The 18,125-nt window shown below is 39.9% G+C and overlaps 1 protein-coding gene across 1 annotated transcript in view; it reads left to right on the top strand.

Moving 5' to 3' along the window:
• pappa2 (pappalysin 2) overlaps positions 1 to 18,125 on the top strand; it is a 507,671-nt gene that overhangs the window by 469,898 nt on the left and 19,648 nt on the right. The window contains exon 21 of the mRNA XM_072274753.1: positions 16,541 to 16,639. Within this exon, the coding sequence (XP_072130854.1) occupies positions 16,541 to 16,639 (99 nt within the window). The remainder of the gene's footprint in view (positions 1 to 16,540; positions 16,640 to 18,125) is intronic.

Here is an 18,125-nt window from a genome sequence, read left to right as displayed (position 1 = left end):
TCCACTGCTAGTTTCTTTCTGAGATGTGCAGATTAATTCATGCCCTTGCAGTGATCAACATTGTCTCTTCCAGTGTTTACAACCATGAGATTCCAGACTGTACAGAATGCACTTTCAGTGTAACATCACGAGGTTTGTTGTGCTGTCCAGTTTTTTTGTTATCTTTCCCTTCACTGCATTGATACAGAGTTTTGAACCCCATGTCCACTTCACCACCAAGATGATCTGTTTTCATAGAAACATAGAAAATAGGTGCAGGAGTAGGCCATTCGGCCCTTCGAGCCTGCACCGCCATTTATTATGATCATGGCTGATCATCCAACTCAGAACCCTGCACCAGCCTTCCCTCCATACCCCCTGACCCCCGTAGCCACAAGGGCCATATCTAACTCCCTCTTAAATATAGCCAATGAACTGGCCTCAACTGTTTCCTGTGGCAGAGAATTCCACCGATTCACCACTCTCTGTGTGAAGAAGTTTTTCCTAATCTCGGTCCTAAAAGGCTTCCCCTTTATTCTCGAACTGTGACCCCTTGTTCTGGACTTCCCCAACATCGGGAACAATCTTCCTGCATCTAGCCTGTCCAATCCCTTTAGGATCTTATACGTTTCAATCATTGCCTGTCTCTGGCTCTTCCTCTGTCCATCTTCTACTGAAGCTCTCCAGATTGCCTATTGTCACCAGTCTCAACTGCTCCGACGCTATCCTGGCCAACTTACCATCTATTCTCTGAAAATTCAAACTAATAGAAAATGGATGTTCATTATCCCAGCTGGCACCAAGGACTATTCACCAGTAGTCTCTTTCCTGCTGATCCACATTTGCTTACTGTCTAATAAATGCCTTGATTTTTAAAATTTCATTCTTGTTTCAATCCTTCTGTGGCTTCTCTCAGTGACCTACAGCACAGTCTTGATTTTTTTCCAATTCTATCATGATCTCACTGTTGACAGTGTTCTATCAGCTGTAGAGTCTCATCCTTAATTCCTTCTTACTTATCTATTGATAAGATACACAATCTGCAGCTTTGAACAACTTCCTCTCATGCTTCTTAATATTTCTTTCAACATCATCATCATGTGCTGTATCGTATGAGTAGGTGATCATGGTCTCATGACCGTGATTGTTCTTGGTAAATGTTTTTCAGAGCTGGTTTGCCTTTGCCTTCTTCTGGGCAGTGTCTTTATAAGATGGGTGACCCCAGCCATTATCAGTACTCTTAGAGATTACGTGGCATCAGTGGTCGCATAACCAGGACTTATGATATGCACCAGCTGTTCATATGACCATCCACCACCTGCTCCCAATGCTTCATGTGACTCTGATCGGGTGGGGGGCGGGAGGGGATGTCGGTGCTACACCTTGCCCTTGGGTGACCAGTCAGCTAGCGGAGGGACTTACACTTCCTTTGGTGGAGACACATCACCACTATGCCTCCCATTTATTTGGCTTAATGTTAGATTTTCTCCAATTATTCTTCTCTTGCATGCCTAATGGTGTTTAAAGGCAGGATGTGAAAGCAGTTACTGGTGACCCATGAACTTGTGTGGCTAGTGATGTGCAGCTTACTGCATAGAACAGTCTAATTTGTTCAGCCAATGTTGCCCCATGTGTAACACAGAAAGAGAGAGAGATTGGAACATTGTTAGCACATTGTATCTACATGCAGATACAAATTCTAACCACGTTTTAGTAGAAAATCTAGTGCAAGTCTATTCTGCAGCTAAAGAGATTCAGTGTACAAGAAACATGGAGCAGGGGGAACACCAGGAGGATGAAAGGTTTCTCTTTTAATGTTAACCTTTGGAACTGATCAGCAGAACAAGATTTAAATTAAAATTGTGGCATTGGGACCAAATCCAAGTCTTTGAAGTTTACAACAAAGTATTCTGTTATCCACGGTATCTGGAGATATTTATTTGGTGCGGTAATGTTACAACCACACCTCAACAGATCAGCAAAACAGTGTCAATGCGTTTTTAAATATGGAGAGGAATCTAAATCCAAAGTCTTTGAGCAAAAATCGTAACTGCAGCAGCAGGAACTGATTAAAACACCAGAATTAAAAAAAAAATAACTGAAAAGAGAGAAAGAATTTGTATTTGTGGCAAAGCTAAGTGTTTAGAAGGAAGTAGCAAAGGTGAGCTGTGTACTTTTTGTGTGAGTTCCTTTCTACAAAACAAATGGCACTGATTGAAGTACTGTACATTTTGTACAAAACTGTATATGATAATTCACACTTATGGCTACTTGTTGCTGGTAGAGAGTTACTGCTTTATCCCATCGTCAATGTTTGCTACTGTAATGAATATGAATTCATTTCTAATTGTACCTTGACAAAATGCTTCTCATTTACTTGTATTGCATTTCATTGATTATGTGCCATGATGTTCGATGTAAACCATCGTGGTCTTTTAAATACCATGATTGTTCTTGGCAAATTTTTCTACAGAAGTGGTTTGCCATTGCCTTCTTCTGGGCAGTGTCTTTACAAGATCGGTGACCCCAACCATTATCAATACTCTTCAGAGATTGTCTGCCTGGCGCCAGTGATCGCATAACCAGGACTTGAGATATGTACCAGCTGCTCATACGACCATCTACCACCACCTGTTTCCATGGCTTCACGTGACCCTGAACGAGATGGCTAAGCAGATGTTACACCTTTCCCAAGGGTGACCTGCAGGCTTGCAAAGGGAAGGAGCACTATACACCTCCTTTGGTAGAGACCTATCTCCATCCTGCCACTCTACAATAGGGATACCTTTCTTTAAAAAAAATGAATTGACTGCTGAGCTGTAGACGGGCAAGTAAGAGTTAAGTGTTCAGGGTTGCAGGTGGATTAGTCTTGGCAATGATAGATGATTTCCGTTCAAAAGGCCTTTGGGAACCAGGAGGGATTTAAAGTAAGTCTGGTAGTTCCCTACTAGTATGGTGGTATTTTAGTCGCTGTGTGGCTAAATAGACATATCCATTCAGTGGCCACTTTATTAGGTACAGGAGGTACTTAATAAAATAGCCACTGAGTGTATTTCTGAAGGCTCATACTGTAGCCCAACCACTTCAAGGTTTGTCATGTTGTACATTCAGAGATATTCTTCTGCACACTACTGTTGTAACACGTGGTTATTTGTGCTACTGTTGCTTTCCTGTCAGCTTGAATCAGTCTGGCCATTTTCCTCTGACCTCACTCATTAACAAGATAGTTTGGTCCACAGAACTGCCACACATTGGATGTTTTTTTCGTTTTTTTGCACCATTCTCTGTAAACTCTAGACACTGTTGTGGGTGAAAGCCCGAGGAGTGTCAGTGATATTCAAACCACCCTATCTAGCACCAACAATCATTCCACAGTCAAAGTTCTTAGATTGCATTTCTTCCCTATTCTGATGTTGGGTGTGAACAACTGAGCCTCTTGATGATGTCTATATCCTTTTATGCATTCAGTAGCGGCCACATGATCGGATAATCAGATATTTGCATTAACCATCAGGTGTACCTAATAAAGTTGCCATTGACTGTAAGGTGCCATGGAGTTTTGCAAATGTTTAAATTAATGCTTATGTGTATTTTTTTAATTTAAAGTTCCAGGTATAAACAGGTTTTACAATCCTCAGTTAGAAATTAGAAATCATTGGCTCAAGCTGACAGAGAAACCACTGAGAAAGCAGCAAGCATTTGTAGTAGTAGTGTTAGGTTAGTATTCTCAATAATGCAGGTTTTAAATGTGTTCTGGACTTAAGCAACTTGCTGTTTCATATATGTCTCCCTTTGGGGGGAAAACAGGACTAAAAATTCATCTGCACCATTTTTTTGGCATTAAAATAATGTTACATATCTTTATAAAGAGTTATAAAATGGTCATCATTTAAATACAGTAGTGTTCAGAAACAGAACACATTAATGAAATACTTTAGATCATTTCCTCAAAGTTGCCTGCACTTAACCACGTGGTGGCTAAGTCCTTATTAAAGGTATATGTGCATCACAATGCCAGCATCTTTCTATCTACTGGAAGCCATTATTCACCGGAATTACTTTTTTTCTGAGGACAGGGACCTCCTGTAGTCAAGGGAAGCAAGTGACGTGTGATGGTGTGGGAGATGTCTGAAGGTACAGATAGATGGATCCACACAAAGCATAATGTTGCACAGCTCCAATGTTAACCTCACAGAGAATTTAAGGGAACCTTAAATGAAAAGTCATAATTAAGTCAGACCATCTAATTATTTCTGCCTGCTCTGTTATTCAATTAGGTCATCCTTGACTTTCTACCTCAGGACTATTTTCCAGCATTATGCTCAAATCCTCTAAATTCCTTAGTATCTAAAAATCTATTTACATGTGTCAGGATTATGCTCAGCTATTTGGCCTCCATAAATCTCTAGGGTGGAGAATTTCTGGATAAGAAATTTCTCCTCATTCTCTGTCCTGAATAGCCAACCTTTTATTTTGAGAGCTCCGGTTCTGAATGCCTAGGCTGAGAGAAATATCATTCTTGCATCTATATGGAAATACAGCATGGAAGCAGATTCTTCAGTCCACTGTCCGCAAGTCACCCATTTTTACAGCCCTAACCTATTTGTTTTTCTCTCCACATTCCCATCAAGTCCACACCAATGGAGACATACAACTGTACAACATGCAACAGGCCCTTCATCCCACCACAACCATATAGCTATTAACAATGATCCCATTTACCTGCACTAGGTCCATACCTATCAAAGCCTGAGTGATTCAAGTACTAGTGTAGATACCTCTTAAATATCATAAACCCCTTCCCTCACCCGTCCTGATTCTACTACTCCTAAACACCAGGGAAAATTTAGTTGTAAATAATTAACCTGCCAAGCCCCACATCTTTGTAATGTGTGAGGAAACTGGAACACCCATGGTAAACCCATTTAGTCACAGGAAGCATGCCAACTCCATACAGACAGTGCCTAAGGTCAGGATTGAATCTGGGTCACTGGAACAGTGAGGTTGCAGCTCTGCCAGCTGGATCACTACACCATTACTCTTTCAATTCCTGTGGGGAAAAAATATTTCAATAAGATCTTTCTTTCTATATGAAGTTTTAGGCATAGTTGTGTAATCTCTCCCCATGGAGCAACAAAACATCCCCAGATATCAAAATGTGGTCTTTATTTCTGTGTAAGGCCCTATTGTAATGTCTGGCTAAGGTTGAACACTGAATTGGAAGCTCCAGCCTACAGATAATTGTAAAGCATGTCTGCATTCATTTTCAGCTGACTTTTTGAAAGTTATTTCTCGGTTATGACATGGCTGTATTCCATTGTCTGACACCAGAAGTGGGTGCAAAATAGTTTAAATTTGCATTAGTGTGATCTTGTTTTCCAAACAATGCCATCTTTTTGACATTTTGTGAATGATACCTTGCTTTACTGGCCAATATTCCTCCCTCAACAATTACTATCCAGAAGAATTAGTTGGATTCCTAACACCAGGCATTGCATGGTTCCTTCCCAAGAAAGACAAATGTAAATTTTGAAAGATATGAATCTTACTTTTCCCACTCTTTTGTTCAAATAAGGTAAACATCAACTCTTAATGGCCTCTGACTGCTTTATTGCATCAGTTGTGTGATATAACCTGATGCCTGTTATATGAAAGTGCACACTGCCTTTCATACAACAGTTATGTGAGACCAGTTGAGCTTTATTTTATCCATCTCTCCACTGTGACACTGATATCTCCATTACAGGCCTCTTGCTTTGTACCTGAGCCTGTGGACAAAGAGAGTGAGCTAATATTTCAATCACCCCTACTATGCACTCACAAACCATTTTTCAAATTCTTGTGCCTAATAATTTTCAATGTCTTAAATATTGTAAATACTATGTAACATCCATTATTATTTGAAGAATAGGTTGACTCATCATGCAGAAAGGATGTAATACTTAACCAACTGACTTGCTAGCAATAAAGAGAAAATGTTGAAAAATTTTTACTCATACATTAGTTTGGACAGAGCATCATTGGCAATGTCAGCATTTATCACCCATCTCTAATTGCTCTTGGGATACTGAGTCCCTTTCTTTAACAGCTGCAGTAGGCAAATGGAATGTTGGCCTTCATTGCTAGAGGGATTGAATTTAAGAGTGGGGAGGTTATGCTGCAACTGTACAGGGTACTGGTGAGGTCATACCTGGAGTTCTGCGTGCAGTTCTGGTCTCCTTACTTGAAGAAGGATATACTGGCTATGAAGGCAGTGCAGAGGAGATTCATCAGGTTGATTCCAGAGATGAAGGGGTTAGACAATGAAGAAAGATTGAGTTGCCTGGGACTGTACTCACTGGAATTCAGAAGAATGAGAGGAGATCTTATAGAAATGTATCAATTTATGAAAGGGATAGATAAGATAGAGGCAGGAAAGTTGTTTCCACTGGTAGGTGTGACCAGAACTAAGGGACTTAGCCTCAAAATTCAGGGGAGTAGATTTAGGACTGAGATGAGGAGGAACTGCTTTTCCCAGGGAGTGGAGAATCTATGGAATTCTCAGCCTAATGAAGCGGTGGAGGCTACCTCAGTAAATATACTTAAGGCAAGCTTGGATAGATTTTTGCATGGTTGGGGAATTAAAGGTTATGAGAAAAAGGCAGGGTGGTGAAGATGAGTCCATGGCCAGACCAGCCATGATGAATAGAATGGCGGAGCAGACTCAATGGGCTAGATGGCCTACTGTTGCTCCTATTTCTTAAGCTCTTATGTTCAGTACCCTAAAGATCACATTCAACAGTGCTTTTATGGAGAGAGTTCCAGGCTTCAAATCCAGCAATGACATAGGGTTGGTAATATCCAGTATTTCCAAGAGAGGACTTTGTTCACCCTGATGGAAACCTGTTGATGATGATATTCCCCATATGTCTGAAATGCTTGTCTTTGTTGGTGGTTGACGTGGCTTAATCTGTGGTGGAGCTACATAGCAACTCGTGCTGATGGACAGCGAACTCTACCAACCAGAGTATATTTTGTGCCCTTGTTATTTTCAGTTTTTCCAAGTGAAGGTACAGATTCATTACCTATGGGAAGAAGGTAGAGATGATAATCGGGTTGATTCCTTGCCTGTATTTGGCCTGATGCCCTAATCTCAAGTTAATGATAGAACTGGCATCAATGAATTGTTAGTCCAACCCTCCGAGTTAGTCATTTGGCACTCAATTATAGCCCTACCATAATAACTATAAAAGGTGCCTTGATAGGTTGAGAGAGGTTTGAAGTTTATTCCATCTTTTGTGAAGAAGTTTCCTATTTTGTTTAGCCTCAATGAATGGTTTCAACTCCAATATGCTTATACTAAATGGTTTTGGTTAGTATGGACACTTGATAACACATTGTGTCAAGTAAGTTTGACGGTACACTTGGGGTGAAATTCATCATTTGTTAAGAAACATAGAAAATAGGTGCAGGAGTAGGCCATTCGGCCCTTCGAGCCTGCACCACCATTCAGTATGATCATGGCTGATCATGCAACTCAGAACCCTGTATCAGCCTTCCCTCTAAAGGAACTTTATGTTTGGAAATTCAGGTCATTTGAGGTTCACAAAGCTGAACTTCAGAAGCTGTATTCAACCTGCAGGGCTTTAACATTTTACATTTGGCATTTATGCCCCTTTACTTTCATGAGCTAAAATTCCTGTAAGTATACCAAAGCTTTCTTATATTTTAGGTTCATTTAGATTAGCTTTATTCTAATCAATACTTAATCGCAGCATATCTTTTGGGGCTTTATTTTACCAACAGCTCCAGTACAAATGCAGGCTCTGCTTTTATCAGTGATTTACATCAAAAGTCTGGGATATGGGGAAGCTTCTGAAATACGTAAGCCACATTTTGTTGCACTGCTGGGTAAGATCTTGCGAATAGTGCAGGACAGGAACGTTGCTTGAAATGTAATCACTTCAGTTTAATGGTGCTGAGAAGTGTGAGGAGGTACACTTTGGCAAAAAGAATGAAGTAGGAGTTGTGGGGATGTTATAAACAAAGGGGAATGTAGACATAAAGAACACAATGTATAAATCTTTGCAAGTTGGAGGGCAGAACCTGGTTAATAAAGCATATGGGATCCCAGGCTTCAGAAATCATGATGCTAAGTAGAGGTTAAGTTGAATCTTCATAGAATTCCTAGTTTGACCACAACTGAAGTATTGCACCCAGTTTGATCATGCCCTTTAGGGTAGATGTGAAGGTCCTGAAAGGCAGCAGGGAAATTTACAAAAATACTTCCAGGAATGAACAATACCGGTTTGATGGGACTGCAGAAGTTGCAACTTTTCTTGGAGTAAGGAAAATTAATTCAGATTTATTTATCACATGTAGATCAAAACATACCACGAAATGTCTCATTTGTGTTAACAACCAACTCCACCTAGGGAGGTGCTGAGGACAATCTGCAAGTGTGGCCACACAATCCATCACCAATGTCGTATGCCCAAAATGCTCAGCGGAACGAAACAGATGCACCAACCAACAAAACAACAGCAGCAAAACAAGCCCCTTTCCACACACACACACACACACACACACACACACACACACACACACACACACACACACAGCCAGCCAGCCCTCCAGGCTTTGGACATCGGACTTTGATCTTTGGTATCAACCCCCAGATTGCCGATGGCAGGACCTAGGATTCTAGACTCGAATTCTGGGTGCACCGACTGACTGGCTGTTGCGCCTCCTGCTCACATGAACACCACATCATGAGCTTTTGAGTGCAGACTGGAGGTGTGGACTGCTGATGTCCTTTATCACCCATCCACATTGCTGGACCTCAGATGTGGAGTGGCGCCCTGGGCAGTGGATGTCCTTTGTCACCCTGTCATGTCACTAGACTTTGAACGTGGAGCAAGGAGCACAGCCCTGACCTCTAACTTCCCCACATCCCTGACCCTAAACCCTAATCTGATCTCCAGCTTTCCAATATCACTGTCCCTAAACCCCTTTTTGTCCCAAAACCATCTCTACGAACCTGAAAAAAAACAATTAAGTCTAAGCCGTGTTCTCGGTGGAGACCACAGGGTGCGCCATCTTGAAAAAAATGGTAAGATTTGATGTAAGTGTAAAAGCTAATGGATAATATATAGAGTAGATAGAGAGAAGCCATTCCAATTTTATTTCAGAACTGGCCATTTCTAATGAAATGCCAGAAGCCTAACATTGTTTTCTCTTTCTTCTTTGAATACTATTGTGCACTCTCATATGATAAATCCATTAGACCCATTATTTTTTAAAATATCTGCTGCTTTGAAATTAAAAGCAATGTCTCTTTAAGTTGCATTTGTGTGTCTTGGCATTCTGTCCCTCTCCAAAAATGTGTGGTGTAATTTTTTCTCTTTCAAGATCCTTGAGTGCAACAATTCTTCTCCATTGCTATTTCTCATCAGTGTTTGTTTTCCCCCTTCCTCCAGTGTGCTGTTCACGTTCTTCGCTCTGTCTCCCTTTTATCCATGTGGTTTTAGTTCATCTTATATTCATCCAGTTTATATCTTGCCTCCTTCATGTTATGTTACTTGTTGTGCAGATTTGTAAGGTATGAACAGGAAATACAGCTGTGTCAAAAATATTTTTTTATAATAGCATTCACTAATGAAGTCTGAAAAGACTCCAAATTATATCAATTTGGCTGAGGTAATTGCCACATGTGTTAGCCATGAAGCATTTTTATTAAGATAATCTAACTTTAAACATCTGCACAACATATGAAATATTTAGAATATACTTCATAGTCTTCAAGTGGAGAAGTAAAGCTACTTAATATTTTTGAAGTCCTTTAATGAAGTGACAGCTACTCTGGTCCAAAGGACGGCAAATATTAACAGAAAATGTCAGAAATAATTAGCAAGTCAGGCAGCTTCTGTACAAAGAGAAACAGAGTTGATGTTTTAGTTCATTGACCATTTAGAAACAGGAAAAGTTAGATACTAAGCTGAGCAGGACAAGGGAAATATTGCATTAGAATGAATAGTAAGAAAAACTGAATGACACAAGTGGTGATGGAGGCTTCTTAATCAGAGTTGATCTGACCGGAGGAGATGTAAACAGAAGGGATTGTTTAATGACAAAGGGAATTGAAGAAAATACACTATAGTCCTCGGGATTCATAATTAAATTCAACAATCTCAAGTAACAAACCTTTATATTTTGTTTCAGAACTGGCTAATTCTAATGAAATATCATATGCTTAAAATTATCCTTTTCCCTTTCTCTCTCCCTTTACGTATTCCCCCCTCCCCTTACCTTCCTCTCCCCCCACTTCCAAATTCTGCCTGATCTGTTGGATATTTCCTGCATTCCAAATTCATATATCTACCAGATGCAATGTTTTGTAACCCACAATGGGAACACATTTTTTTTTCTTTGTCCTAATTCATCTCCCTCTATTTACGTCTCCCCCAGAGAGGCGAAGAGTGATTAACAATCCTTGACCATCCTCTGTCAGTAAACAACAGCACATGTGTCATTCAGTCTCTCTCGGTCCACATTCAATGCAGGCATACCTTCTGTTCTCCACATCCGTCTGCTCCTCCCTGTAACTTAATAATGTTTGATTGCTGACTTGGAATTGGAATTGTTTTTATTATTGTCACATGTACCGAAGTACTGTGAAGACCATGTCATATTTACTGTTCATACAGATCAATTCATTTCACAGTGCATTGAGGTAGTACATGTAAAGCAAAAAAAATGCATAATAAAATGCAACAGTTACAGAGAAAGTGCAGTGCAAGGTAGAAGATAAGGTACAAGATCATAATGAGGTTGATTGTGAGGTCAGGAGTCCATCTTATTGTTCTGCGGAACCGTTTAGTAGTCTTATAACAATGGGATTAAAACTGTCCTTGAGCTCAAATCTGGTGGTGCATGCTTTCAGGCTTTTGTACCTTCTGCCCCATGGTAGAGGGGAGATGAGAATGTCTAGAGCAGGTGAGGTCTTTACTATGGCAGTGAGAAGTATAAACAGAATTCATGGAGAGGAGGCTGGCTTCTGTGATGTGCTGAGCTATGTCCACGAAGTCTGTTGTACTGAAGTATTACCTGTGGTACTCTTCCTGCAGATGCCGGGCAGTTTCAGCATTTTCTTTTTCTAGTTCTAACTTTCAGCTTCTATGGTTGTTTGCTTTTTAAAATCAGATGCATTCCAGATATTCAGAAATGTGAGGGAATGAAGAGATATCACAATTGACTCAAATCCTTAGTGGACAATAATCAAGTACATCATGGAGAAACTTGGCAGTATCCACTTTAAGAGGAGAGTTCCTGGTTAGTTCTGTGAATCATATTCCTGATAAGTTATTCAAACCATCTTACAAAGCAATTAGGTCAAACAATGAGGGTACACTATTAGGTATTATTCTTATGAATTTCAAATGGCACAAAATAAAGTTCAGTATTTGAAGCTACAAAAGTAGTGACAGAGTATTAATGAAAATTTGGTTAATTTAACAGGAACAGATGACTTAGCAAAATTGGGAAACAAATGGAGTGGGGTGGGGTGAATTTCAAACATATGAACACAATAAAGTGGTATCCATCAAAAAGGCTAATCCTTGGTAATAATCACTTGGTATTCATTAACCAGCCAGTCAATGTGTCATTTTATCAGTGAGTATAATTGAGATTTGGAGCACCTCAAAACAATTTGTTTTGTGAGCCAGACCTCTCTGAGTTGGAACATTTGGCAAATTAATCTGCAGTTTTGGGTACCATGACATCAAAAGGATATTAATGCACTGGCAAATGTTCATAGGTTAGCAACAAAGATGATTTAAATACTTAGGGATTGCCTCTTATTTATATTTAAAAAGAGGGCTGGGAGAACTTGTTTACATTAGAGAAAAGATTGAATTTGAACTTGATCCAGGTTTTTTAAAATGCTGAGAGATTTGGATGGTGCTGATGTGAACAGGCTATTTAACTTGGATTGTGAGTATTGATACTTTGTGGTTTTGAATCATGTGTTCGATTTTGATTGTGGCCAGATAGAGAAAAAATAATAGTAAGGAACAGAATTTCTTTTGGTAAATGCGATTTACAGAATAACTAATAATGGCATGAACACCATGTCCACATAACACCAAGATTGAAAGTGGGAATTATAAATCCTGCAGTGTACTGTGTTAAAGGTTTTGAGATGTTTGTCAGTTTAGTTTTGTACATATGGATTGTGCCCATTTAGATCTTCAAGTCATCACAGGGAGGATAGTTCTTGTCAAATGGTTGTTAGTGATTAGTCTCAACGAAGAGTATTACTTGAGGCAGTACTTCCCCTGAAAATTTTGTACTTTTTATCTTACCATTTTCTTGCACAACAGATTCAAAACATCAGAATATGAAGGTACAGTATTCATCTTTCTCCTGTATAATGTCATAATCTGAGCATCTGATACTGAAGATAGTAGCAAGGGATAAAACCCAGATACAAGACTAGAGTTCAATTTCAGCATTCAGAAAATCAAAACGTGCCTGATTTGCTGAGGTTTTTTTCCATCATTTTGTTTCAATTCCAGCATTGTTTCATTGTGTTCATTTGGTTGTACTTATCTTCAATGAAAATTTGTTAAATAAGACTTGAGTTGCAAGTAAGTATTGTAAACAGTAATTCTTTAATTTTACTTAAATCAATGCCACATTCAAGATCGTAGGGTTCTAATGACTGTTCCATAAGTCTAACCTATATCATTACCAAAGGTCAATTGACAGCAGCAGTGAGCGCAGTTCTGCCCCATCGAACACAGTCCAGTCTGATCTGAAAGATTTTGTGTAATCAATACAAGTTTCCTCTTCTGTACATTTTGTAAAGTGGATAGCACTCAGGGAAAGGGCTGAGGTGTTTTGAAATAACACCCAAGTAAGTTCCAGAATATGCCAGCAATCTGCTGTGCCGAATCAATTAATGGATGTTTAGGAGTGCATTCTGTTGTCAAGTGAAACATGTGGCAGATGATTAGTTGTGACTTGGGGTCAGGTCCATTTTCTTTTCATTCTTTTACAACTTTTCAGCAGGGAAATAAGCATTTTTCAGACTGTGAGAAGTAGAGGGAGCATAACCACAATCCATACAGATAAACATTGCTGCAGAGAGCTGACTAGGAAGAGCTGCTGAGCCAGTATTGTGAGGGACACAAACCCATAGCAGTAACAGTACCCATTACCACAAAGTACTGGGAGAGAGGAGTTAAAGCATCCACAGATACACAGGAATTGAATTTCAGAGGAAATATAACCATGACTGCTGCTATTTCAATCTTGATCTAAATGGACACATGAGTAGCAATGAGTGATACAGAGGGCAGGGGGAGGAAGGGGAGGTGATGTTCCAGACAGCTGAGAGTGGTAACTGGGAACACAAAGCCATGCAATGCTGGAATTTTATAAGTAAAGAAAGCAATAAATAGGAACCATTAAAGCAGAGGTGATGGGCAGATGCAGCCAGATTGGTGGGGGGGGGGGTAGGGGGTGGAGATCCACTAAGTGAAATATGTGGTTCATTGGTGGAGAGGGAGGGGACAAAATGAGTGGTGGAGACTGAACAAGGAGTATAAGGAAGAGGCCAGAAATGAGAGAACTACAAATGAATCAGAAAGGCGAGTGTGGAAGGGAAGCACAGGACATAAAGCATTGCCTGAAATTGGTAAATTCAATGTTCATTCCTTTGGGTTGTAGACTGCCCAGGCAAAATATGAGGTGTTGTTACTTTAGCTCATGATAGGCCTTAATCTGGCACTGGAGTAAGGTGATAAGGGACAAGTCAATGTGGGAACGCAGAGGGTATTTGAGATGGCATGCAAATAGGATTTCTGGATGGTCATTGTATACAGAGCATAGGTGCCCTCTGAAATTGTTGCCTAGTCAACACTCGGTCTTGCTGATGTAGAAGAGGCCACAATGGAACACTGAATGCAGTAGATGAGATTGGGGGAGGTGCATGTGAATTATTGCCTCACCTAGAAGAGCTGTTCGGTTCCTAGATGGTGGTGAGGGAAGAAGTGTAAGAACAAGTGCTGCGCAACTTTCTGTGGTTGCATGGGGAAAGTGTCAGGGGTCATGGGGGAGTGAGTGAGAAGGATGAGCAAACCAGGGGGTCATGGTTGAGAGATCCCTGGGGAAGGTAAAAATGGGTGGAAATGATATGGCTGGTGGTGAGAGCTGGTGGAAATGATAAAAGATGATTGGAGAGATGAGAGACAATATTGCTTTGGGAGTGATTTGAGTCTTAACAATTGGAGGTATGATTACCACTGGTGAAGAGAAAGGAGGTATGATCAGCCGGAGGTGAAAGAATGGTATGTGCTAAGAGAATTGTAAGGATGACAGAATCAGACAGATGAGATAGCAGATGGTTTTAATGTGGATGACAGAGGTATTTGAGCTGCTGCCTCTAGTAACCCAGGGTTCAATACCCATCTCTGTGTGTCCTGTCAGAATTTTGCACAATCTTTGTGACTATGTGTCATTCTTCCAGAAGCCTAGTTTCTTCCTGCATGTCAGGGGCGTTCTGATTGGTATGTTAATTGCCGCTGTAAATTGTCCCTAGAGTGTACATGAGTAGTAGAATCTGGAATTGGGCGGGGGGAGTTGCTGTGGACGTGGGGAGAATGAAAATGGGATTGATTTAGAATTTGTGCACATTAGTATTTAGATTAGACTAGATTAGATTAGATTCAACCTTATTGTCATTGTGCCGAGTACAGATACAAAGCCAATGAAATGCAGTTAGCATCTGACCAGAAATGCTAAGAATAGTGTTATTTACAAAATAACTGCGAATAAAAAGTAAGTGCTACAGCACACAAATATAAAAGTATTGAGACAGTACAACATGGGTGCAATACTGCTTAGCACTGTGATGTGAGGTTCAGCAGGGTCACAGCCTCAGAGAAGAAGCCCTTCCTGTGCCTGCTGGTGCGGGAGCAGAGGCTCCTGTAGCGCCTACCAGATGGGAGGAGAGTAAAAAGTGCATGGTTAGGGTGAGATGCATCCTTGATAATGCTTTTCACCCTGCCCAGGCAGTGTTTATGGTAGATGTTCTCAATTGTGGGCAATTGGGTGCCAATAATCTGCTGGGCAGTTTTCACCACATGCTGAAGTGCTTTGCGGTCCGATACGGAACAATTGGCATACCACACTGAGATAGACTCAGTTGGGCCAAAAAGCTTGTCTGCTGCATGACTTAATATAGATGAGGACTTTAAAATCGAGGCACCAGGAGCCCATGAAGACAATGCAGTGAATATGTTAGCATGTTTAAATTTAGGCTGGGAGGTTGGTTATATTTAGGTAAACTTAAATTTTACAGAGGATTTTAGGAGAGTGGAGAATTGTCAATATCTGGAAGTAATAAAGGTATGAAAGAGGAATGGAATTGAGGCAAGAACACAGAAGCCCATGGGTGAAGAATGTCCATCTTGGACATAACATAGGCCAACTAGGCCTTAAAGATCCTGTGGAGAAACTGATTATCTTCAATGATGGCTGATCCCTATCTGTTGTTTTTGGAGGAGGGGGTTCTTGAAGGGGGAAAGAACTATATCGCAACATCTGAAAACTGCCATTGTTGCTATGAGATATGGCTCCATATGTTGCTTTAATATTATGTGTAGGAAATTTGAGTGCTGCAGAAAGACGGAGAGCTTTCACAGGTGTGGTGGTAGGCTGATTATAACTATCAATGAAAAGTGGGTTGGATTCAATTTGAAATCCAAAACAAATATTTTTGTGCCAAATGATCATTTCTCGTTCCAAAAACGTGTTCTGTTTTCTGTGGATTGACCTTGGAGCACTGAAAGTTTGACATGCAAGGCTGTAATCTGTCCTCATTTGTATGTGTCATATAATTTGATACTGAATACAGTCTATGGCTAACAAATTCCTTCTTAGCTACCCTACCTTCTCGTTGGGAATAATTATAAGATAATTTGATTGGGCGTTATGCAATCTATTGTTTTGAGAGTACAAACTATTATCATTAAAAGTGCTTGATGCCAATCTAATGTATCTACTCTCTTTGTTTATCACTAGTGAACCAAATAATGGGGAAAAATGACAAACGTATTTTCAGAAGGAATACAGCGGAACTATTTCACTGCATTCAGATGTTTGTGTAGACTAAATTATATCGGTGTACTTTCAAGCATGGACTTGTAAAACTGATTGTTCCACATTCATATTATATGAAAAGCAGTTCTGAGCAGCTTTCAGCACGTTTTTGATTTGTTGGGAAATCTTAAAACATTCAATGACACATCTGGTTTTCATCTGCCTTCGCCTCACCTACACAATTCCAGCACAAATAGTTTTTATTGTAAATTTTGATTATTTCCTAATGGCGGAAGCACCACATGTGATTAGAAGCACTGACACAGTCGGTAAATTGCACACTGAGTTCACAATTTTGTTAAACTAAGCTTTATTTTTGTATTTATTGTCCTTCCCAGTTGCCTCTTGGGAAGTAATTATCAGTCCTCACTTTTTAAAGACTGAACTACCCATTTTGTACTATTCTTGTTTTTAGCCTTTTCAAGCTGATGGTTGGTGTGACAAAATCAACAACAGAGCGTACTGCCAGTATGATGGAGGAGACTGCTGCCCATCAACACTCTCTTCCAGAAGGGTGAGATTAGAGAAGTTAAATTTGAGAAGTATTGATGTGTTCAGAATGAAGAGAGATTTTTGGCACAGACAATGTGGGCTGAAGGGCCTGTTTCTGTACTGTTTTATGTCAGGGCGTTCTATTATGATTATTCATTCATTAGTCATTCTGTTTTTCAGTTCATTCTTCCTTCAAGTTCTACAATTAAACTGTTGGAGCTGTTAATTGTATCGTTCTGACTTTTATGAAACAAAATACCTTAAATTCATCTTACAGAGCAGAGCTTTCAACTTTATATTGGTAAATTACCAATACTACTTACTTTCTGTACTTGCTTCTTGGAGTAACCTATTGAAATTACTACCTGTATCTTAGTTTTCCATTTTGCTTTGCATCAACAGCATCCTTGGCTGCATCGAACACTGCATTTTCAATTTAGGAGATTTATATAGATCATAACAACCTCAATATCCTGCATTGATCCCCACGATGCACAAGTAACCAAAGCTGCCCAACACACATATTAAGGTACTCTCTGTTCTAGATCTGATCCACTACCTATAGTTGCAAATCCAGATGGGGTGAATGTAGGTTACAGAATATTGAAAAACATTGTCAACATCTGTATAGAGCCTGATTATCATTGTTAGTGTGGCATCCTTCGTGTAGTAAAATGCACAAGGCATTTTGCAAGACAATCATTTTAAACAAAATTTGAGCCACAATTATATACTATATATTTTTGTTACGAAATATTTGGGAAACTTAATAGAAGTCTCATGGAGACAGTGTGGTCTGCACTTCTCAATTCAGTAAAAGTAGAGTGTTCAATAGAAAAAAAAACCTATATATAATACAATACTCATGCAATACAAGCCTGACAACAGCTGCTACTAACTTGATGCCTGTGGAAGGCATTGGTAGGTCTAAAGTAATATTAGAAGGTTCACCAAAGGTAATGAGATGTGCAACATTAGCTGGATTGATCGCCGATTGAGAAAAAATCATAGCTGAGCCAGCTCACACCTTTGCTGATGACATGCTTTGGAAACGTAGTGATCAGAATCCAGAGAACTGGCCATCCTTGGTGGTGTAACCATGGCCCTCTCTCTGGCTAAGGCTGTTGATGAGGGGAAAGCATTTAAGTGTTAGGACCAATAATTCATTCATTAAAACATGATGTCACTTTCTGACTCTTGGCTGCAAAGATTGTAATCATTATTTTTATTTCAGCTAAGGTTTTAAGGTAGGAAAGATTGCCCAGTAGGATGTTGCCTGAAGCTGTAAAGTTACATTTAAAGTAATGTTATATACTCTGACTTTTTTATTTGCAAGCACGGTAGGGGTGCAGACAGCTGCATGCTGTCTGGACCAGTAACTGCTCCACTAAGTGTTTTATTACAGTATGTCTGTGCTTCTCATTCATGGCCAGAATCCCACTACCACTGGCAATTTGAAGATTCTAATCAATGAATGTCGCAGTAGGATATGTTTTTGCACAGAAAGA

The sequence above is a fragment of the Mobula birostris genome, chromosome 12, assembly GCF_030028105.1.
Source record: "Mobula birostris isolate sMobBir1 chromosome 12, sMobBir1.hap1, whole genome shotgun sequence".
Lineage (NCBI taxonomy): Eukaryota > Metazoa > Chordata > Chondrichthyes > Myliobatiformes > Myliobatidae > Mobula > Mobula birostris.
Note: the sequence above shows the minus strand (reverse complement) of the source record. Positions and strands in the feature narration are given on the sequence as shown.